Here is a 19,043-nt window from a genome sequence, read left to right as displayed (position 1 = left end):
AACAAAAGTACATGGCATCAGTACAAATACAAATCTCTGTCCTGTTTATACAATAGCGATCAATCAGTTCGCTCATGCAAATAAAACAAATTCTGGTACATTAGACATTCAGTGTCAGTGAAAGCAGGTTTAAGATCCTCCATTGTTTGGAAGTTAGCGGATGAGGACTACTTGTCCTGGGTCAAATATAATCTCACAGAAGATCTAAATATCTCAGCTGACCTGCTTTTACACAAGGTTAATGGAAAGTGGCAGATAGAGGGGAACGATTTGCTTTTGCCACAACTTAAAGCTGCACAAAGTGCTTAGTTTGAAAAGTATCAAGACAGTAAATCATACCTTAAAACTTTCAATGCGACATGTACAAAAAAATGGTTTCATGGAATGACTGATCTCATCTCCTCCAAATACAAGATACAGCTGTACCAAATTACTTTTTTTTTAAATGCAAATTTAAAAGCGTACTGCTGAATGTGTAGATTTGTTTGCATCACAGTATGCAAAGTCACAGACTGCATGCTCAATATGTCATGGTAAACAATGTTAATGGATACTGGAATATGACCGCACACATGCAGGAGCTTGAGAGACAAACAGGGACAGTCAACAATGAACAGGATGGCTGTGATCACACAACAGATCATTTACAGCTGGTTACATCCTTATTGAATTAGACATTACATAATTAAAAAATTATAAATCTTATTAACGTTAAAATTAAACCAGATAATTAAAGGGGAAGTTAATCTTTGTTTATTTTGTTTGGTCAACACACTAAGCACAAAGTATGCATTTGACAAAAGACGTAAAGACTACTTTTTCGTTATTATTATTATTATTTTATTTCAGAAAACTATAAACATTTAGAGCGTTGACAAAGCGGCCGATTGTGTCCGTGAACACAACACCAAAAAAGACTCCTCGTTTCGCAAAGCATTGTGGGAGTGGACGCCGGGTGAGGAAGCTTCTCGAAGAAACAGCAAAGATGATGGTGAGTGAGTTAGCATGTCTGCTCCAAACGGATATCCATAATCCGTGTCCATCCTTCTTATTATCGACACGTATTTACATCTGAGTCGATCTTTACGAAGAGTGTGGCCCTTTAGTGTCCTGATGGTTAAATTATTTTGTGATTATAAGTTATTAAATGAGTAAAATATGAGCTACACCGTGCTAGCATTGTAGCTTCACCCGGCGTCAATGGGCGTATACGATGCTAACTTGTTTATGCTAGCAGACAATGACAAATGAAAAAGTAGCTCTGCGTGTTTATAAAATGTGTTAAATGTTTTTATTATGTTATTCAGGTTATCATGAAGTCAGCAACTTAAAGCATTTTTGTTTGAGGAGCGCATCTGCGCAGGAAACGATGCTGAATGAACTGTTCAATCTATAATCAGCTTATTTACCTGCTCTTTTGATTTGAATCAGACATGTGACAACATTGTCTGTCTAATAATGACTGAAATGCTTACAAATAATGGTGTCACGTTATCTCGTGGTTTGCAGATTTTTGCTGTTTGTCAGTCCTAGAAATGTTATGTTTGTAGTTTTGCAAACGAGTTTTATCATTTTCTAGTGATGGATGGATTGATGGATGGATTTACTTTATTGATACCAAGCTGGGAAATTGTGGCGTTACAGCAGCAGCACATCAAACACACATTGTTAGTAACAGACCAATATGGAATCAGAATAATGTATACACCAGGATTTAACTTAAACATTCAAACTAGTTAGAAAATGTGATAATTATGTTAACTGAATGTAATGGAGTGAATGCTGGAGTGCATGAACGTGCAAAACAGTGACAACAGTTGTAAGCAACCTTTTGTCCAGCTGTTTACAGATGTTCACAGCTGCGTGTCTTATTGAGAAACATCACATCAGCAGCCCCGTTTCCCTTTAGTGTTTTTACTTTAAATGTTTTGAACTATTTGATCATTATCACAGAGAGGTGATTCATTATTTATGCCAGCACAAATGTTCTTCATCAAAACTTCAAATCATATTTACTTTATTCCATTTCCTGACACACGTGATTTAATATGTACATTTTTTTTTTTTTAATTGAAACATAAATCAGCCAACACATCTTACTTCCTTGTACACACTGACTTTTTAAAGAGTTGCTTTGGGCTTAGCTTAATTTAATTTTCTTAAATTCTCTCCATATTGATAATTGTCTTCATGCGTCAACCAATTTTTTCTTTTTTTTTAGCCCACACCAGTTATCCTGCTGAAGGAGGGGACAGACTCGTCTCAGGGCGTTCCTCAGCTCGTCAGTAACATCAATGCCTGCCAGGTGAGATGAATTGTTTGTCTTTCAGGTGTTTTGTGTCCAAGTATGTTTTAAGCCTGTCTAAATGTACCTTTTTGTGATTCCTCCCCCTCCTCCTCATAGGTGATTGCTGAGGCTGTCAGGACCACCCTGGGGCCCAGGGGTATGGACAAGCTGATGGTGGATAGCAGGGGTGAGGAGAGAAGAAGGGAAATGGTTCAAATGAGCTGTAAAAGGGGATGAATTAACGCTCAAACTAAACGTGTGACTGAATGTGTGTGTCCAGGTAAAGCAACAATCTCCAACGATGGAGCCACCATCCTGAAGCTGCTGGATGTCGTTCACCCTGCAGCTAAGACCCTCGTGGACATTGCTCGCTCCCAGGATGCAGAGGTGAGAACTGCTTGTGTGTCACACTTCGGCTGTCGGATAAAATCCATCGCAAAACTTCAAAGTCCACAAATGAGATTTCAGAGTGTCGGCAGCACAGAGGAAGACGTCCACAATCACAATCTGTCTGCTCTCCGCTGCGTTCTCCTCAGGTCGGGGATGGTACCACCTCTGTCACTCTCTTGGCTGCCGAGTTCCTGAAGCAGCTGAAGCCGTACGTGGAGGAGGGTCTCCACCCTCAAACCATCATCAGAGCGTTCCGCACCGCCACCAACCTCGCTGTCAACAAGATCAAGGAGATCTCCGTCTCCGTGAAGAAAGACGACAAGCAGTGAGTGCTCACTATTCTCATGCTCGCCACGTAGCAATTTGGATTTGATCCACGGAAAATATATTGATTATACAACATGGTTTGATAACGCCTTGTGCGTCACTCCACCCTCTCAGAGAGCAGAGGCAGCTGTTGATTAAGTGTGCCGCAACCGCCCTGAACTCCAAGCTGATCGCCGGTCAGAAGGAGTTTTTCTCCAAGATGGTGGTGGACGCTGTCATGTCTCTGGACGAGCTGCTGTCCCTGAAGATGATCGGCATCAAGAAGGTCCAAGGAGGAGGTCTTGAGGTTCGTATCTTTCACTCCGCCTTTTGTAATTGACTTGAGAGAAAAGAAATGTGACGTTTGAGAAACACGTTTGTAAGTCGAAGAAATGAAATCCACTGAAGTGATTCTCTCTGTATTTAAATTCCACAGGACTCTCAGTTGGTCTCCGGGGTGGCGTTTAAGAAGACCTTCTCTTACGCCGGTTTCGAGATGCAGCCCAAACGCTACGAGAATCCAAAGATCGCTTTGCTCAATGTGGAGCTGGAACTGAAGGCCGAGAAGGATAACGCAGAGGTCCGCGTGAAGTCTGTGGAGGTATGAAGACTGCACCGAAGAAAGAGACTCTGACAAACAGGATGTTCTGAAATGTGCATCCCGGTCTTAACACCCTTTTATTTGACTTCTGTTCTCTTCTGCAGGACTACCAGGCTATCGTGGATGCAGAGTGGAACATCCTGTACGACAAACTGGACAAGATCGCTCAGTCTGGAGCCAAGGTGGTCCTGTCCAAGTTGCCCATCGGGGATGTGGCCACCCAGTACTTTGCCGACAGAGACCTGTTCTGTGCTGGCAGGGTCCAGGAGGAGGATCTGAAGAGGACCATGATGGTAGGACAGACGCTGAACACCTTACATTCCTAATAGATGATCCTCGATTTTAGGAGACTTGAGTTGTAGTATTGTTTTGTTCATGTTTTTAACTGTTGATGTCTTCAACACCCTGATGTGTTTTTAACTAAATGATGGAAGGAAAATGTTTTTTTGTGATGTGACTTTAAGGCCTGCGGCGGCTCCATCCAGACCTCAGTGGGAGCCATGACAGACGATGTCCTGGGACAGTGCGAACTCTTTGAGGAGGTGCAGGTTGGAGGAGAAAGGTAAGAGAGAGAGGGGGAGTGTTCCTAATTTGTACCCCAGCTTCTCAGAGGGGACGCTCCTCCCCGCCGCGGCTACAAACCCACCACCACTTCTCCGTCTGTGCAGGTATAACTTCTTCAAGGGCTGCCCGAAGGCTCAGACGTGCACCATCATCCTGAGGGGCGGAGCCGAACAGTTCACAGAGGAGACGGAGCGCTCGCTGCACGACGCCATCATGATCGTACGCCGGGCCATCAAGGTCGGTTGACAAAATGGAGGGTGCGCACACAGACGCACACGTTTCCATAGCGCGCAGAGAGAGTTGCATGTAGCTATCAGGAGCGCACAACGCAATTATTCAAGCAGACCCAGCTCAGGACCGGATAGTGTTAGATTTAAAAACTCGTCTCGGTTAACTTAAAGCAAGCAGCGAGGCTCGTTGATCGCCTGGATGCTTCAGGAAACATGAAGATTCGTGGTGGGACTTTACACAATGAGTTCTGCGTAGCTTTGAAAACCTTTTCTGTTTGTGAGTGTGAAATGTCGATCTGTGAATGATGAGCCTGTTCAGAGAAGAGAGAGAAGTGTTGGGATGTTGACTCTAACCAGTTTATTTCCAGTTGTAGGTTAATGTAGACATCACAGTATGCAACAGCTTAAAAAGGAAAACAAGAATAGGTGTTTAACTTCTACAATAACTTGTAAATCTCGACTGAGTCGTATTATAACATCAGTATTCTGACTTCTTGTTTCGCAGAATGACTCCATCGTCGCGGGCGGAGGAGCTATAGAGATGGAGCTGTCCAAGTACCTGCGGGATTATTCCAGGACCATCCCTGGCAAACAGCAGCTGCTGATCGGAGCCTACGCCAAGGCGCTGGAGATCATCCCCAGGCAGCTGTGCGACAACGCCGGCTTTGACGCCACCAACATCCTGAACAAGCTGCGCGCCAAACACGCACAGGTAACGAGACGAAACACGTGCACACAAACGCCCGGCAATTCTTCCAATAAAACACAGACGATCAAGTGAGCACCGTCTGACTCTTGTGTGTGATCTCGCTGCAGGGCGGCATGTGGTACGGCGTGGATATCAACAACGAAGACATCGCCGATAACTACGTTAGCTGTGTCTGGGAGCCGTCTATCGTTCGGATAAACGCTCTTACCGCCGCCTCAGAGGCAGCCTGCCTCATCCTGTCTGTGGACGAGACGATCAGGAACCCGCGCAGCTCCATGGACGGACCTCCAGGTGGCGCCGGCAGGGGCCGAGGCAGAGGGAGACCGCACGCTCACTAAAGAAGGAAGCAAGAACAAAACCTCATTTTACACTGACTTTAAAATCTAAATGCAGATGAAAGATTCGAGTCGGGTTACGTCCAAACAAAGATGCAGAAAAAGAACGCATCTCCTTTCACTCTGTTTGATCTGCACTTGGATTTGAATTTGAGATAAAATGAGGCGCTGTAGCTTGTCAGTCAAATTGCAAATGGCAGGTTTTGTGAGAGAAAAAAAAAAAGGGTTGGAGGGCGGAGGATTTCATCTTATTTCAAAACCAGTTCTTCTGACTTTGTTCAAGATGGCTGACATGATTTATGTTTTCTACTCGTCATGTGAGGTTGTTTTTTTTTCGTACAGAAGCCTTCATTTAGTTACACCTGCTGAACATTTCAAGCACTGCATCTTTCTATTTTTAGACATAATGTTGAATGTTACTGTAGAATGAATTCAGTCCCCCCCCCTGGTTTTGAAACAGACACACTCCTCCTGTCCACCCCCTCAAAGGCAGCTTCTCCTCTGCTGACCTGAAGATCTCTTCCACAACGTCTAAACCCGTTTCATGATGTGTACCATGGAGAGGAAAGCACTGATGGGATGTAGAGCAGTTTTGATCCATTCATTTGTGTCATGCTGTGGGAAACTATTTATTGGACCATTCTTATCAATAAATTCACGGCTGAAATCATCCTGACTCTTCGTGTGTTCTTATAAAGTCCATACAGTGAAAGGTGGAGGAGATAGTTTTCCCCTTGTTTTGAAACATTGGTGACAGGCTTACAGCTGAATGCACTTGAGTTTATTTTGTTAACACATTGTATTAAACTTACAGGAAGAATAAAGAGAGGCTGGTGGTGGTGTCCTCTTGGATTCTGCTAAAAGGAAAAGGTTAAAAGGAAATAGACGTGAAAGAAATTTAACGGACGTGTCCCAACGTACGAGTGTAAGGAGCTTAACTCTGCCTTCTGTGTTCATCACCAAGGACATTTTGAAAAGCTTCACTCAAGGTCAGAGATTAAATTCTTTCAGCTTGTCTCTTCAAATGGAGCGAGCTGTAACTAGTTTTGTAATCTAACCCAGACTAATGGAGACCAGAGTGCTCTGAGACGAAGAAAAGACCAAGACTTTACGGGATTCGAGATGAGATCAAGACCTGAAAAATCCTCATCTTGTGTGCAGTGGGCATGTTACTAACTTCGACACTGAGAAGGTCTCTGACACCCAGAGGATAAAAAAAAATACAATGAATTCATTCTGTTCTTCGAAACTCAGATGTAGCTACTTAAAATCTCTCAACATAGTTCAAGCTTAAAAAAAAAAGTCAATTAGATGAAAAGCAGATCCCAGTTAGCAAAGGAAATAAAGATGTGGACTTTTGAATCCAACGATGAAGAACAACAATAGTCTGAGTGAAGGAGCCTTGGGTTCGTTTGGTTCAGACGTTTCATCATTTAGTCTTTCTGAAAGAAGACGTGAAGCTGCAGTCCAGTCTTATATGGTGATAAAGAAGAAGGATTGAAATGAGGTATGAGGACAGAACTCTGTCATTATTCACTCTGTATGTGTGAGAGAAGACGTCTTTATTTACAAATTATTACGAGTGTCTCCACTCTAGGTAGTATAGTGTGTGAAGTAACGATCAAACTGTCAGACAGGTTGATGCAGTCCGCCACCAGCTTGTTTCACAGAGTTCACACAGTCGTTCCTTCCTGCCAGAAACTTACATGTTGAGTATCTTGTCTTCAGAGACACTGGCTCCATCTTTAGGAAGTATGCAAAGAAGTTCAAAAAGTTCTCTGTCTCTTTAACTTCTTTGAGTAATTATGAGGCACACATTTCAGTTTCTTCTGTTCTTTTCAACAAGTCTCCCTCTCCCAAAGTACCGCTTTGTCTCCAAATAATCAGCCCTCAAATCAATTATTTCTGTGTTTTCTAATCCAAGTCTCCACTTCCTGCTCCTCCTTAGTTAGACAGGAAGTCTATGGAAGCCCGGACAGAGCGGTTAGACATGACGTCAACGGCTGTGACTTTTATCTCAGTGTCTCCGAACTGCATGGTCGCTCTGATCTCTCTTCTCTCAGGACCCCCTCCTCCTCCTCCTCCTCCTCCTGCTCCTCCTCCTCCTGCTCCTCCCACTGCTCCTGGCAGTGGTAAAGGTTCTGGTAGGTCCAAAGTGATTGTCCCGCACTTCCTGACGCCGGGGTCTGAGATGTAGGTGACGTCGTCCGTGGCGCTGCAGTAGATGTTGATGATGATCTTCCGCTGGCCGAGACGAGCGGGCGTGTAGCTGCGCCTCACCACCTCGCCGAGAGCCACCGACTGGTCGACGGAGACGAAGCGATCGAGAATGTCGGTGCACCACTCGCGGCCGTCCTTCACGAGGAGCTTATCAGGAGGGTGGCGTCCCTCCACAAACCGGTTCAAGACTCCAACGCCGTAAGTGAGGGGACACCGACGCACTCTGACCTGAGAGAGAGAGAGAGAGAGAGAGAGAGAGAGAGAGAGAGTCATTGGAGCACACGTTTAAAGAGCGACAACAAGTCTGACCGGTACTGCTGAACACGTACCACAGTGGGATCCAGTCCAAACAGCACTGCGCCCTTTAGTATGGTCAGTCCGACATCATGGGGGATAATTATGCGACAGGTCCGTCCAATAGCTTTCTGGACGGCTCTCTGAAGCATGGGCGACTCTGCAAAACCTCCGACAAGGAAAAGGAAACGCACACCGCGCACCTCCGGCTTTGCCATCAGCTCCTCTAGAAGTGGATGAAGCAGAAGGGGCCTGTCATAAAATATTCCTTTTATTGCAGTATATACAGTTTATGTGTTTGGGTTTTATTCAGGAGGAACACAAGAAAAGAAGAAACGATCTAGAAAACCGGCAGAGTAAGTCAGAATAGCACATCATTTCTATTTCCTTTCCATCTGTAACATTGAACTTTCTCAAATTAGAAACATGTTCTAGCCTCTCACTCTTTGCCTTTTGTTCCTCCAGCAGAAGACAGAAAGGTTAACGCTTCATAACCGGGCCCTTGTGTTGAGGGTCCCACTCGATTGATGACTGATTTACAGCAGACCCTGATCTATTTTTCTGCCTCCTGTCCCCAAACAAAAAAGGTCACAAACACAGAGAGTGAGGACGCCATTCTGCCCGGGTTTGTTTAGTTTATTCTGAGCTGTAGTGGACTTCGAAGTGCACTTGTTTTTTTTCTTCTTTACTTTCGAGAGTTTATTTACAGGTTACAGATTGACTGACTGACTGCTGCGCGTCAGCTTGTGACTGCGCCGTCACCGATGTGTTCTGCTCATGTGTTTCTCACCGATGTGTTTCACAATGTTGTTGATGGTGGGCTGGAAGAGCTCGTTCATTGCTTCTTGTGTTAGCCGCAGCATGCCCTGGGACGACCACTTCACTATGTTCATACTGACACACACAGAGGAGAGAGTCACAAACGCTCACTCAATCGGTCCATTTCTCACACATTATGACCCCGCTCTGTGAAACACTCCCCGGCCTTTCTTACTTGCTCCTCCTGAGGGCGGCCTCCACGCTCTGCCCCTTGTGTCTCTTGTAGAAGTCGATGAAAGAGAAGGGCAGGGAGATGTTGAGGGCGTTGGCTCTGCCAGGTGCCGCCGTCCGTTTCCTGGCCTCGAACGCGATGGTGAGGTCCACCCAGGCGGCTGGACGCTTGGCTTTAAAGCTCTGCACAAAGTCCTCACCAAAGATCTGACACAGCATGGCTTCAAAGGCCAGATCTACTCCAACAGCGCCATGCGGACCACCTGGTGAAGAAAGCCAAAACAGGATGTGATAACATCGAGGGTTAAGCTCATTCGTGTTTCCGAACGTCGTGAACATTTGTACCTGAAGCCTTGTAGAGCTCTTTGAGCGTTCCCTGTGGCTGCTCGATCTGATGGACTGTCAGGTCGACTGTTCCTCCTCCGCAGTCAGCGACAACATATCTATCACCTAAGCAAAGAACGGACAAACACACATGTGCAAAAAACATCGTAATCGTTTAGACTCCACGGACAGGAACTCTTTCTTTCCCCTAAAACTCTCCAACCTTCAGACCCTCAAACAGAAACAACCCCGCAGGCATCTGTGATTGCTGTCCTGCGTGCACGTTTGTGATATTTGATGTGATAAGTGATGAACTCAGTTATACTGGGTCAAGCTAAAAGTGGTGAGAGTTGGGAAGACACAGAAGGAGTGCTGGCAGTAAAAAAAAAATAAAAAATAAAAAAAAAAACAAGAAAGAAAAAAAGAAAAGGAAATTGGATGAGGATAAAAGCAGATGAATGCAAAACATGAAGATAAAAATTGGCATCTGTTCCTTTGGTTTATTTACAGTGCTGAGGCAGAGAGTCCCATGGGCTGGGTCCTTCCTGTGTGTGTGTGTGTGTGTGTGTGTGTGTGTGTGTGTGTGTGTGTGTGTGTGTGTGTGTGTGTGTGTGTGTGTGTGTGTGTGTGTGTGTGTGTGTGTGTGTGTGTGTGTGTGTGTGTGTGTGTGTGTGTGTGGTAGCGAAAGGGAGCTGAAAGGGTGAGATTTCTGTCATGGCTCAATAGAAAGAAAGGGCTGCGTGTAAAAACATAGAACAGGGTGGGATTTATTGCCCCTTTGTATGATTTCATCATCCCAGGTACAGATTCACCCTGTTGGTCGTGCATATTTGACAACTAATCTTGTCATGTAGTCATGTTTATTGGTCCAAGAAGGAAAGTGTTTCTCTTCAGTTTGAGACCAATAGGAGCTCAGGTCTACTGTGAAAGTTCGTTCTTGACTGTGGACACTGAAATCAAAGTTGAAATCTTTTCCTGAGCCTCTAATGATGATGACAATCGGGCAAATCTGTCCATTGCAGAAAACGAGGAATTTTCAGTGAAACAGGCTGAAACCAAACTTTGGATAAAAAAAATGGATCAAGGCCCAAAGTGCTTTTTTAAGACACCAATTTAAACATGAGGTGCAGACAGTCTAGATTTAGGCCTAATTGTAATAAGTGGTCAAACTAGAACCAAGCTGATCTGAAAAAAGAATGTGGGAGGAAATGAGGACAGGAAAATAAAAATGTGGGAGTTGGTCAAAAGTACAGAGTCGTCTACATGTGTCTGCTTCTATGAGTAAACCTGATGAGGTTAAAAGTCAAAGTCATCAATATCTGCCAGAAGAGGGGTCTCTCTCTCTCTGTGACACACTCACACACACACACACACACACACACACACACACACACACACACACACACACACACACACACACACACACACACACACACACACACACACACACACACACACACACAATCTTACCAGTCTGTAGCTCTGACCAGAGCTCTCCAGTTCCACTCTCCACCAGGAAGGTCCTGCTGTGTCTGGATCGCCTCAACTGCTCCCTCGCTGCAACAAACACACACTGAACTTAAGTACAGATCAATCATCTTCTGTTTTTTGACCTTTGATTTTTTTTAGGTATGATCTCTGTTGCATACGCACATCATGAAATCAGTGTTAAATGTGTGCAAAGAACAGCTTTAAGTCTTCAAAACTGACAGAACAAGAACAAGGTAAAAGGAGAACAATTCAGCTGTACGTAGGACTACATTCATAATGGAGGTAAAACAGGACTACAAATGACTATCAATGTTGTTCTGTGTCTCAAGCTGGATGTTGATGCAACTATCGGCTAACCTGTCAAATCAACTTAATGCTTAAAATTTAAGTATCAAAGTTGTGATTAAAAGTTCATTTTTTAAAGTAAACCCAAAATGAAGCGATACAGGATAGACTTATTATTTTTTTTATCAGTATTGCTACTGGAACAGTTGAGAAGAGACGTCACTCGATGGCGTCTTCTTTCTCTCCTTGAAGTTCGTTTGAGCGGCGCTGCTGCCATGGACGGACGCCTGTTACCCAGCTTCTACTTTCCTCTCACCTCTCGACTCGGCTGCCCCTCCCCACTTCATTGCTAAAATTCAACACAAATTTTCATGAACTATTTCCTGCCCGGGCCCCAGCGATCATTACCATCCTTCAACACCTCGCACAGCTTTGCCTTAATTCAAACATTTGGTCTCCCTCTGTAAACACATTTCAGGGTCGCACACTTAAGCTGCTCTTTTTTTTACTAAACTGGCTGAAGCAAAGCATAAACATCCTCACTTTCAACCAAATTAAGACGAAGGTTTTGAGTTTGCGCCGTATATGATCAGGTTTTTAATAAGCTTAATAACACACGAGGACACACACTTTAACGAGCCTTTCAATCTTACAAAAACAAGAACGAGCATACCAAGACGAGGGGAGAAATGTTTTTGCATGACAGAAGCAATTTGTAGGAAATAAAGAACACTCTCCAATTTCAACTCTCTCTCTCTTTGTGTTCAACGGGAAAGTGGCCTGACTGGCAGGTTAAGAGGACGGGTGGAGGCCAAGAAAAACACAACTCCCTCACACACAGCTGACAGAAATTCACAATACATGTCAGCCAGTTTAACAAAGCAGAAACACTCACAGGCGAGTGAAACATTGAAAACGGCTTGAAGATGATTCATAAAAGTAGAGCTCAATTAAATGTAAAAGAAACCGTAGTATTTCTGTCATCGTTGTGATAAAACAAAACATGTGCTCCTGATATGAGAGAGACAGTGATTGTGTGCATCCTAAGTCTGACAGTAACCTGAAGTGTTTCTCTTAGGTCTCCTACGACCGCGAGCGACAATGTCACAATGTCTTTAAAGTGTAATTGTCAAGGGCTTGATGACACGCAGCGTCATGTGTGTGCGTCTCTGTCAGAGTGTGTGGCTTTGCGTGGGGGTGACGGATGAAACGCAAGTCTGGAAACCATTTACAAACTATCTGCAGAACAGAAAATATATGTTTGTCTTTGTGTGTGTGTGTGTGTGTGTGTGTGTGTGTGTGTTAATGACTCCCCTGTGATATCTTTGGATACAAAATGAGGAGGAAAAACAGCTAAAGATAGTAAAAACTTCACCAAGATGCCAAGTGTGTGGGTATGTGTGTGTGTGTGTGTGTGTGTGTGTGTGTGTTTCAGTGTAACTGGAAATACTTTATGCATGTTTGTGTTCTGTGTGTGTGTGCCGAGTCCAAACTGTACAACCGAGCAAAAGAAAGTCAGAGAGGGAACAAATGCTCGAGAGAACAAGGGGGAAAGAAACTAAATGAATGTAAGTGAAGGAGAATGACATGCCAGGAGGGGGTGAGATCATAGTCTCACTGCACCTTGTTCCAATTACAATATCCCGTGTTTAGTGTGTGTCTTTGTGTGTGTATGAATGCTCTGAGAGTGTGTGCGTCCTTAAATGCGATGTATGTGTAGGACTGTGCGGGAGATTTTGGACAGCGTGTTCGTTCGCTGGATTGTGTTGCAGTCTGCCTTTTTTTTCCCAGCCTTTGTTCCCCTGCTGCATGTCAGTAGGATTTTCTTGTGGTTGTTCTGCACACAAATGTTTTTAATGCAGCTTTGACATAGACTAGAGTTTAATTTATTTGTTGATTTTTGTGTTTCTGGTTTTTGGAAGTATTTTTTCCACATGTAACTTTTTCCGTTTGAAAGTTTTCTTTTAAAGCTGAACTGCTCAATATTTTCACACCAACAGTGAGGAATGACCAAAGATCTGCAGTTCCCCTCAGCTCTGCAGAGTCATTTAGTATCTTAAAGGTTGATGATTTGATGTCTGCAGTGTAGTTTTATGGTATGGTCCTTTAAGTGTCATTCTCATGCTAACTCAAGGCTCCAACTTTCTGCAAAAAGCAGATCAATAGATTGCAAAATCAGAGCTATAGACTACATGCATTTACTGTAGCATCTAAAGGCGGCCAAAAACTAAAGCTTGCTGCAGATGTTTCCCTGTATCTTCTTAATGAGCTCCTTGCTTAAAAGTTAGCCACATCCATGTTCTAATTTAGTGTTTGCATATTGTGGCACTTTCCAAAATATTCTGAATGTGATGCAAAGGACACCCTCAAATATACATGTTTTCGTTTGCTACGTCCAATTATTTCCCAACCTAATTATCACAGATTTTGTACATCAAGAAACTTAGCATCTTAGACATCTAGCATCCCACAGAACACACAAACACATACAAATATTCACAACTGCAAAGTCAGCAGGAAAAACCACAAACATTATCCAAGGACAGATCAGACCACTCAGCGCTTTCTTTTACACACATTCACACATACTAACACACACGGACGCACACAGTTTATTCTTTGCACAACCCACAATTCCCTAGTGAAATCAAACCACAACATTTCCAGGAACATACTGTGGTGCTGCGGTTTCATACTTATGCTAATGGGAACAAGAAGACACACACAAAAAAAATACACACGCACAAACGCTCACTTTTCACTACCTTGTCTGAAGCTGGAGTCAAAGGGCCTGGACCCGTCCAGGTCAAGGCCGTTTGTGAATGGCTGCAAGCTCAGGTCAATCACCTGGTGGAGGCGGAGCTTACGGCAGTAAATGGACGCAGCTTCTGGTTCCAGAGCGATGAGGAGCTGCTCAGGACAGTCTGAAGACACCAGACCAGCCTGGAGGAGAGACAAAGACAGAGAAATAATTAAAAGCACAATTGTTTTTTCCTGCAACTATTTGATTGTTTTAAAGATTTTATAGATGAGATATACCATCTGATAAGAAGAATTTGTTAAGACTCCATTCTGCTTTAGATACTGTGTTAGGCTTCATGAAATTTATTGGGAGTAAAGTTGAGTGGATGGAATGATTTATGTGATTGTGTGTGTGTGTGTGTGTGTGTGTGTGTGTGTGTGTGTGTGTGTGTGTGTGTGTGTGTGTGTGTGTGTGTGTGTGTGTGTGTGTGTGTGTGTGTGTGTGTGTGTGTGTGTGTGTGCGTGCTGGTGTGGGTGTGTAGGGCGGGGGTCTGGACACCACTTCCTGTGTTTGTACGCCGGTCTCCCTCATTGTTCACTTCTGATGACATCATCACCATCAGGAAGTACACACACCCCGACAGCCTCAAAATGGGAGCCAACGCAGGGTGTGTGTGTGTGTGTGTGTGTGTGTGTGTGTGTGTGTCAATGAGTGTGTGAAAGTGTGCATGCGATAGACTCTTTATGTTTGTAACCTGGTGAGTAAAGGGCAGAGAGATAACGCTTAATGAATCAATCTGCGCGTGCACGTGTCGGGAGTAACAACCTTCAAAATGACCAGAAAGACCAAAAGGGCATGACGTTCGAAACGAAAGGTCGTGCAGACACACTCACACACAAACCTCAGCACCATCAAAGGTAGGTCCAATTCTTATTGATGCGTACTGAGATAGTTTACCCTCTGCATTCCTGTTCATGTACGCACACTTCCTACAAGTAGCTGTAACACATTCACAGTGAAGGACAGTGTGTGTGTTGGTGTGTGTGTGTGTGCGTGTGTGTTCCTAGCCTACCAGGTATGCAGCCTCTCTCATGAACTGTTTGGCAGGTTGTCTCCACACAGCTGGGACAGTGATTACCCATCTGATCTCATCTCCCTCCAGCACCGATGACGACTGGTCCTTCACCTCCTGAAACAGAACGAAGGAAAACGCTCGATGAAGATGGAGCAAAGACACAACGCTCAAGGTGTGAGCTTCAGACCTCTTAAACACTGAACACATCATACGAACACAACATGAACAATCAGAGTGTGACAGGTCCACCATAAGGCATCGTTGATGATAAAGGGTGAGATTGAAAGTGTACCTTTAGAGCATGTTCTCTGAAGAAGTGCAGGGCGTGAACAAACACCTCAATGGCCCTAACCCTTCGACCATTGACCGCCTCCAGCTCCGTCTCCATGGTGAGGTTCTGCAGTAAACACAGCCACAACTATTTAAACAACAATGCTCTAAACAGAGAAGGGGTTCTTCAGAAACAGTTTTTACTGGCTGAGTGTTACATGAAAAAAGACCGTCTATGCCATCTTTTCTTTTTTGAAAAACAGATGTTTTTGGATCCCTCTTACGCTTGTGCTGTGGATCTTCATCTTGAACTTATCAAAGTAGAGCCAGTGCCGGGCCTCCTCTGGATCCAGGTCGTGGTAGAAGTCCCGGGCCGCGAACCCAAAACTATGGAATTTCAAATCTGGGGTCAGCAGAAGACACGTCGGGCTCTTCTGATTTGCCACCCCAGGGTCACCACCCTCCCAGCGCCTACATGGAGCGGAGGAAACGGATGTCAAAGTTAGAAAAACGGAAAATAAAATCAATCCAATTGTAAAAACACCGCACAGGCTCTTACTTCATCATGTGTATGGCCTCTGAGTCCTGTGTGAAGCTGAACGCATAGCCGCTTGAAGTGGTCCCAAAGTCAATGGCGACGACAACAGAGAACGGACAGGCCATCCTTGGTCTGATGTCCGCCCTCTGAGAGAACGAGAGAATGAAAGAGGCAGGGAGAGGTTTTTTTATTGTTGTAGTTTATGCTTGTCAGGACATAACGACTCCCGTACGCTAGAAGGCAAAGGCCATCCTGGAAGAGCCTCACCACCCCTCTGCATGCTTTGTTTATACTTCTGCCGACAGGGAGGAGGTTCACTTTTGTAGTGAACGTAGAGGGCCCGATCAAACATTTCTTAAGTCCTTTATCGCATACAGACGTTGGGTTTCTAAATCTGAGCATTTTAGGAGAAATATTAAATTACCAGGTCAGATTGTTATTTTACAAGTAGTTCTTTTTAAAGAACTTTTCTTTACTTGTATGTATTTTCTCTCCTCCACTGTTGGAATTGGTGCCAAAATGTATATAAGAAACTCTTAAACACGGACTGTAGCAGTTGTTGGGTACTTTTCTCAGCCTATGCTTCACTTTGAACCGTGAGTGTGTTATCAAAAGCCACTAATGAGAGCAAGGAGTGGATGTGGGCGAACAGGTGGTGTTTAAGAACTCTATATAAAGAAAATAAATAGTAAGAGGAAAGGGTGTGTAGGAGTATCCTTGGTTAATGAGTGTGTGTGTGTGTGTGTGTGTGTGTGTGTGTGTGTGTTTGCGTTCACATACCGGTGAGGGTGATGGTGTGAGCGGTGTGATGCTGCAGTCATTTCTAGCCGTGGCAGGCGATGAAGGGGTCGATAAATTATCACCTGCAAAAAAAAAAAGTAATAATTTCTTGATGTTGCTAAAGATTCAACCTCCATTATTAACATGTTTCAGTGCAATAACACGACTACTCTGCAAAAGGAACACAAGTGTTTAAGCGATCTGCAGTCAAGGGGAAACACTTATCACAAGGAAAGAGCTGTTTTGTCACACACATGCACAAACAGAAAACACCTCATTTGGGAGCTGCGCTATGAACACATTTTAACCCAAAAGATTTGAGATGTTAGATTGAATATTTGTAATGAGCCAGTTACTGGAATGTCACGTTGGAATCTGATGTGAATGATATTCCCAAGTGGGAGAAGAGCATGGAAAGGTCAGCGACTTGTTGAGGCTCCAAAAGATAAAGAAAGAGGGAAGCGAGTCATTATGAAGGTGTTACCATGGTAATGAAGCCTGTGTATAAACTGTATACATGTCTTACCGGGTATCTGTAAGCTGTTAGCGTCTGGCTGCATCACGTCAGCCATCTTTACAGGAGCCAGTGTCTGCAGAGAAGCACATCAAAACTAAGATGATGCATGAGAAACAATTTGAGGTTATTTATCCTCAAATGTGATCCTGGTGTGTCGTTGTGTTTTGCATTTAAGGGCAACCGTAGGTACTGTCTGTATGGAGTTTTCTTTCCCCCCCAAAAAAAATTCAAGTATAAAATTTAAACATACAATTATTATTTTTCAGGTAGTTAATGTGAAAGTTTTTGGACACACCAGCGATACGCTAAGAGGAGGGTTAAAAAAAAAAGAAGCACCCCAACAATCTTTCAGAGGGAGTGTCAAAACACAATATGTGAAAATGCTGGTTGATATGTTAAAACTGGTTATTGGTTTGCAGAATAAGTAAAAACAAACAAACAAAAACTTGATGACTTTGATGTCTTAATTCAAAAGGCTCCTTCACATTTATAATTGAGGTTTTCTGATCGCGAGAATGGATTTGACAAAAAATAAAATGAGAATTATAGAGCTGTAAGAGGATGCACAAACTAAAGGTGAGTGCAATGAGAAAAATATGTTTCTTCTGTGTGTGTGTGTGTGTGTGTGTCCGTGCTTGCAAGCATGTGAGTGTGTGATCGAGGAGCTGAAAAGGATCAAGAGATCTTGTGCATTCAACATCTGTACGTATTCATTGATGCCTGTGCCTGAAACATTTGAACACAATGTTTGCATCATTGATGATAACTCCAGATAGAGAGGTTAAAGCTCCACATCTCTCTCTGCTCAGTCTCCTTAACCCATACTTTTTTTTTTGCCATCAACCCATCATTTCTTAAAGCTCAGTGTAAAAGGATTTATAATCCCTTCGCCCCTCACGTCTACTCTTTTCTCTCTAGTTCTCTGACTCCCAGCGGATATCTCGCAGGGGATCATCAGAACGAGCAACCCCACCTCCACAGAGTTATTCCATTAGGGACTGATTGTGCAACACGCTGCACTTTTATGCACCATTTACAACAGAACTCTCACTCTGAAAACATTTGCGATTAGATGTTTCAGCAACTTGCTTGATGATTTACTGTAAAAGGCTTTTTTTTTCATGCAGCTTTTAATGGATAGCCCAAACAGTTTTATCATGCATTAGCTAAACTCAGAAGACTGCAGACAATAAAAGTTGTTTTTAAGTTCTATTTGATCTCTGCTTGTTTTCAGAACCAGCCAAACACAAACGATGCTATGCTGTTCTGTTTTCTTTAAGTTAACTTACCTCTCTGTGTGCTATAGCAGGACTTTGGGCTCTCGACTTGTTTGCCTCTCCAAAAATATTCCCAAACTCCGGATTACGGCAGTCTGAAGTTTGGAATCTGCCTCCAAAAAATGGAGAAGGAGATGGACAGAGGAAGCAGCGGAGGAAAGAGGATGCTCTTCTAGAAATCTGTTGTTAAAATTAAAAAAAAGACTTTCCAGGTGACTTTCAGAAAGATGACCTCAAACTTGGAATCCCCTTCTCTTAAACGCTCACAAGAGTATTGGGGGAAAAAAGGAAACAAACTACAACCTCTCCTTCTTTTTCACTGCAGTCCCGGTGAGGTTCTGAGTCTGATTTATACTCTGTCTCTCTGCAGCTGAGCTCACTGCCTCTGTGCTCTGCAAAAGAATTTCAGAAAGTAGTGGTGACACACACACAGACACACACAGAGACCAGATGCAGGAGTGGGAGGGCTGTGACAGCACATGCGGGGGGAATGCTGGGGAATTTACCTCACTGGCAAATTGCTGTGTGTATGTTTGAGTGTGTGTGTGTGTGTGTGTGTGTGTGTGTGTGTGTGTGTGTGTGTGTGTGTGTGGACTGAGGGTGGAGTACTCCTGAGCAGGCAGTGTATCCTAGTTAAGTCATCTTGACCTATCTTCCCACTCCTCTGTATGTATAACTCCCCTGTTTAATTGTCACTTCCTGTTATCCTCTGTTCTACCACGTACCGTCACTTTGTCTTATTCTTGTCTTTCTTACACTATCAAGACCTGACACTTTAAAAAGACCATCTGTTTCAGAAGAACGGTGTACCAGAGAT

At 43.8% G+C, this 19,043-nt stretch overlaps 2 protein-coding genes across 2 annotated transcripts; one reads left to right on the top strand and one right to left on the bottom strand.

The window, feature by feature from the left end:
• The first annotated feature begins 881 nt into the window (after nucleotides 1–881).
• Nucleotides 882–6,092, top strand: cct7 (chaperonin containing TCP1, subunit 7 (eta)). Its single transcript, XM_079371308.1, has 12 exons — nucleotides 882–991; nucleotides 2,222–2,305; nucleotides 2,405–2,474; nucleotides 2,568–2,674; nucleotides 2,824–3,002; nucleotides 3,119–3,290; nucleotides 3,420–3,584; nucleotides 3,689–3,877; nucleotides 4,049–4,146; nucleotides 4,253–4,385; nucleotides 4,884–5,090; nucleotides 5,195–6,092. The coding sequence occupies exons 1-12, from the start codon at nucleotides 986–988 to the stop codon at nucleotides 5,423–5,425; spliced, it is 1,641 nt and encodes a 546-aa protein (XP_079227434.1). The 5' UTR covers nucleotides 882–985; the 3' UTR covers nucleotides 5,426–6,092.
• hspa12b (heat shock protein 12B) lies at nucleotides 5,746–18,625 on the bottom strand. Its single transcript, XM_079371307.1, has 14 exons — nucleotides 18,239–18,625; nucleotides 16,959–17,022; nucleotides 16,433–16,515; nucleotides 15,674–15,798; nucleotides 15,399–15,585; nucleotides 15,137–15,241; nucleotides 14,842–14,958; nucleotides 13,792–13,969; nucleotides 10,721–10,807; nucleotides 9,272–9,376; nucleotides 8,931–9,189; nucleotides 8,727–8,830; nucleotides 7,972–8,162; nucleotides 5,746–7,870 (listed from the first exon to the last, which is right to left on the bottom strand). Exons 2-14 carry the CDS (start codon nucleotides 17,002–17,004, stop codon nucleotides 7,367–7,369), a joined length of 2,091 nt encoding a protein of 696 aa, XP_079227433.1. The 5' UTR covers nucleotides 17,005–17,022; nucleotides 18,239–18,625; the 3' UTR covers nucleotides 5,746–7,366.
• Between the last annotated feature and the right edge of the window lie 418 nt (nucleotides 18,626–19,043).

This window comes from Symphodus melops, assembly GCF_947650265.1.
Source record: "Symphodus melops genome assembly, chromosome: 20".
In the NCBI taxonomy this organism is placed as follows: Eukaryota; Metazoa; Chordata; class Actinopteri; order Labriformes; family Labridae; genus Symphodus; species Symphodus melops.
This window is presented reverse-complemented; position numbering and strand designations above follow the sequence as displayed.

Bases quoted from the DNA above. Each gene is read 5' to 3' on its own strand.
- cct7 (XM_079371308.1), top strand. The intron at 3,003-3,118 runs GTGAGTGCTCAC...CCACCCTCTCAG, and splicing joins GTGAAGAAAGACGACAAGCA to AGAGCAGAGGCAGCTGTTGA. The intron at 4,386-4,883 runs GTCGGTTGACAA...CTTGTTTCGCAG, and splicing joins TCGTACGCCGGGCCATCAAG to AATGACTCCATCGTCGCGGG.
- hspa12b (XM_079371307.1), bottom strand. From the start codon at position 17,004: ATGGCTGACGTGATGCAGCCAGACGCTAACAGCTTACAGATACCCG. The intron at 15,799-16,432 runs GTATGTGAACGC...TCGTTCTCTCAG, and splicing joins TCACACCATCACCCTCACCG to AGGGCGGACATCAGACCAAG. The intron at 8,163-8,726 runs GTGAGAAACACA...ATCCACTTCTAG, and splicing joins CAACATTGTGAAACACATCG to AGGAGCTGATGGCAAAGCCG.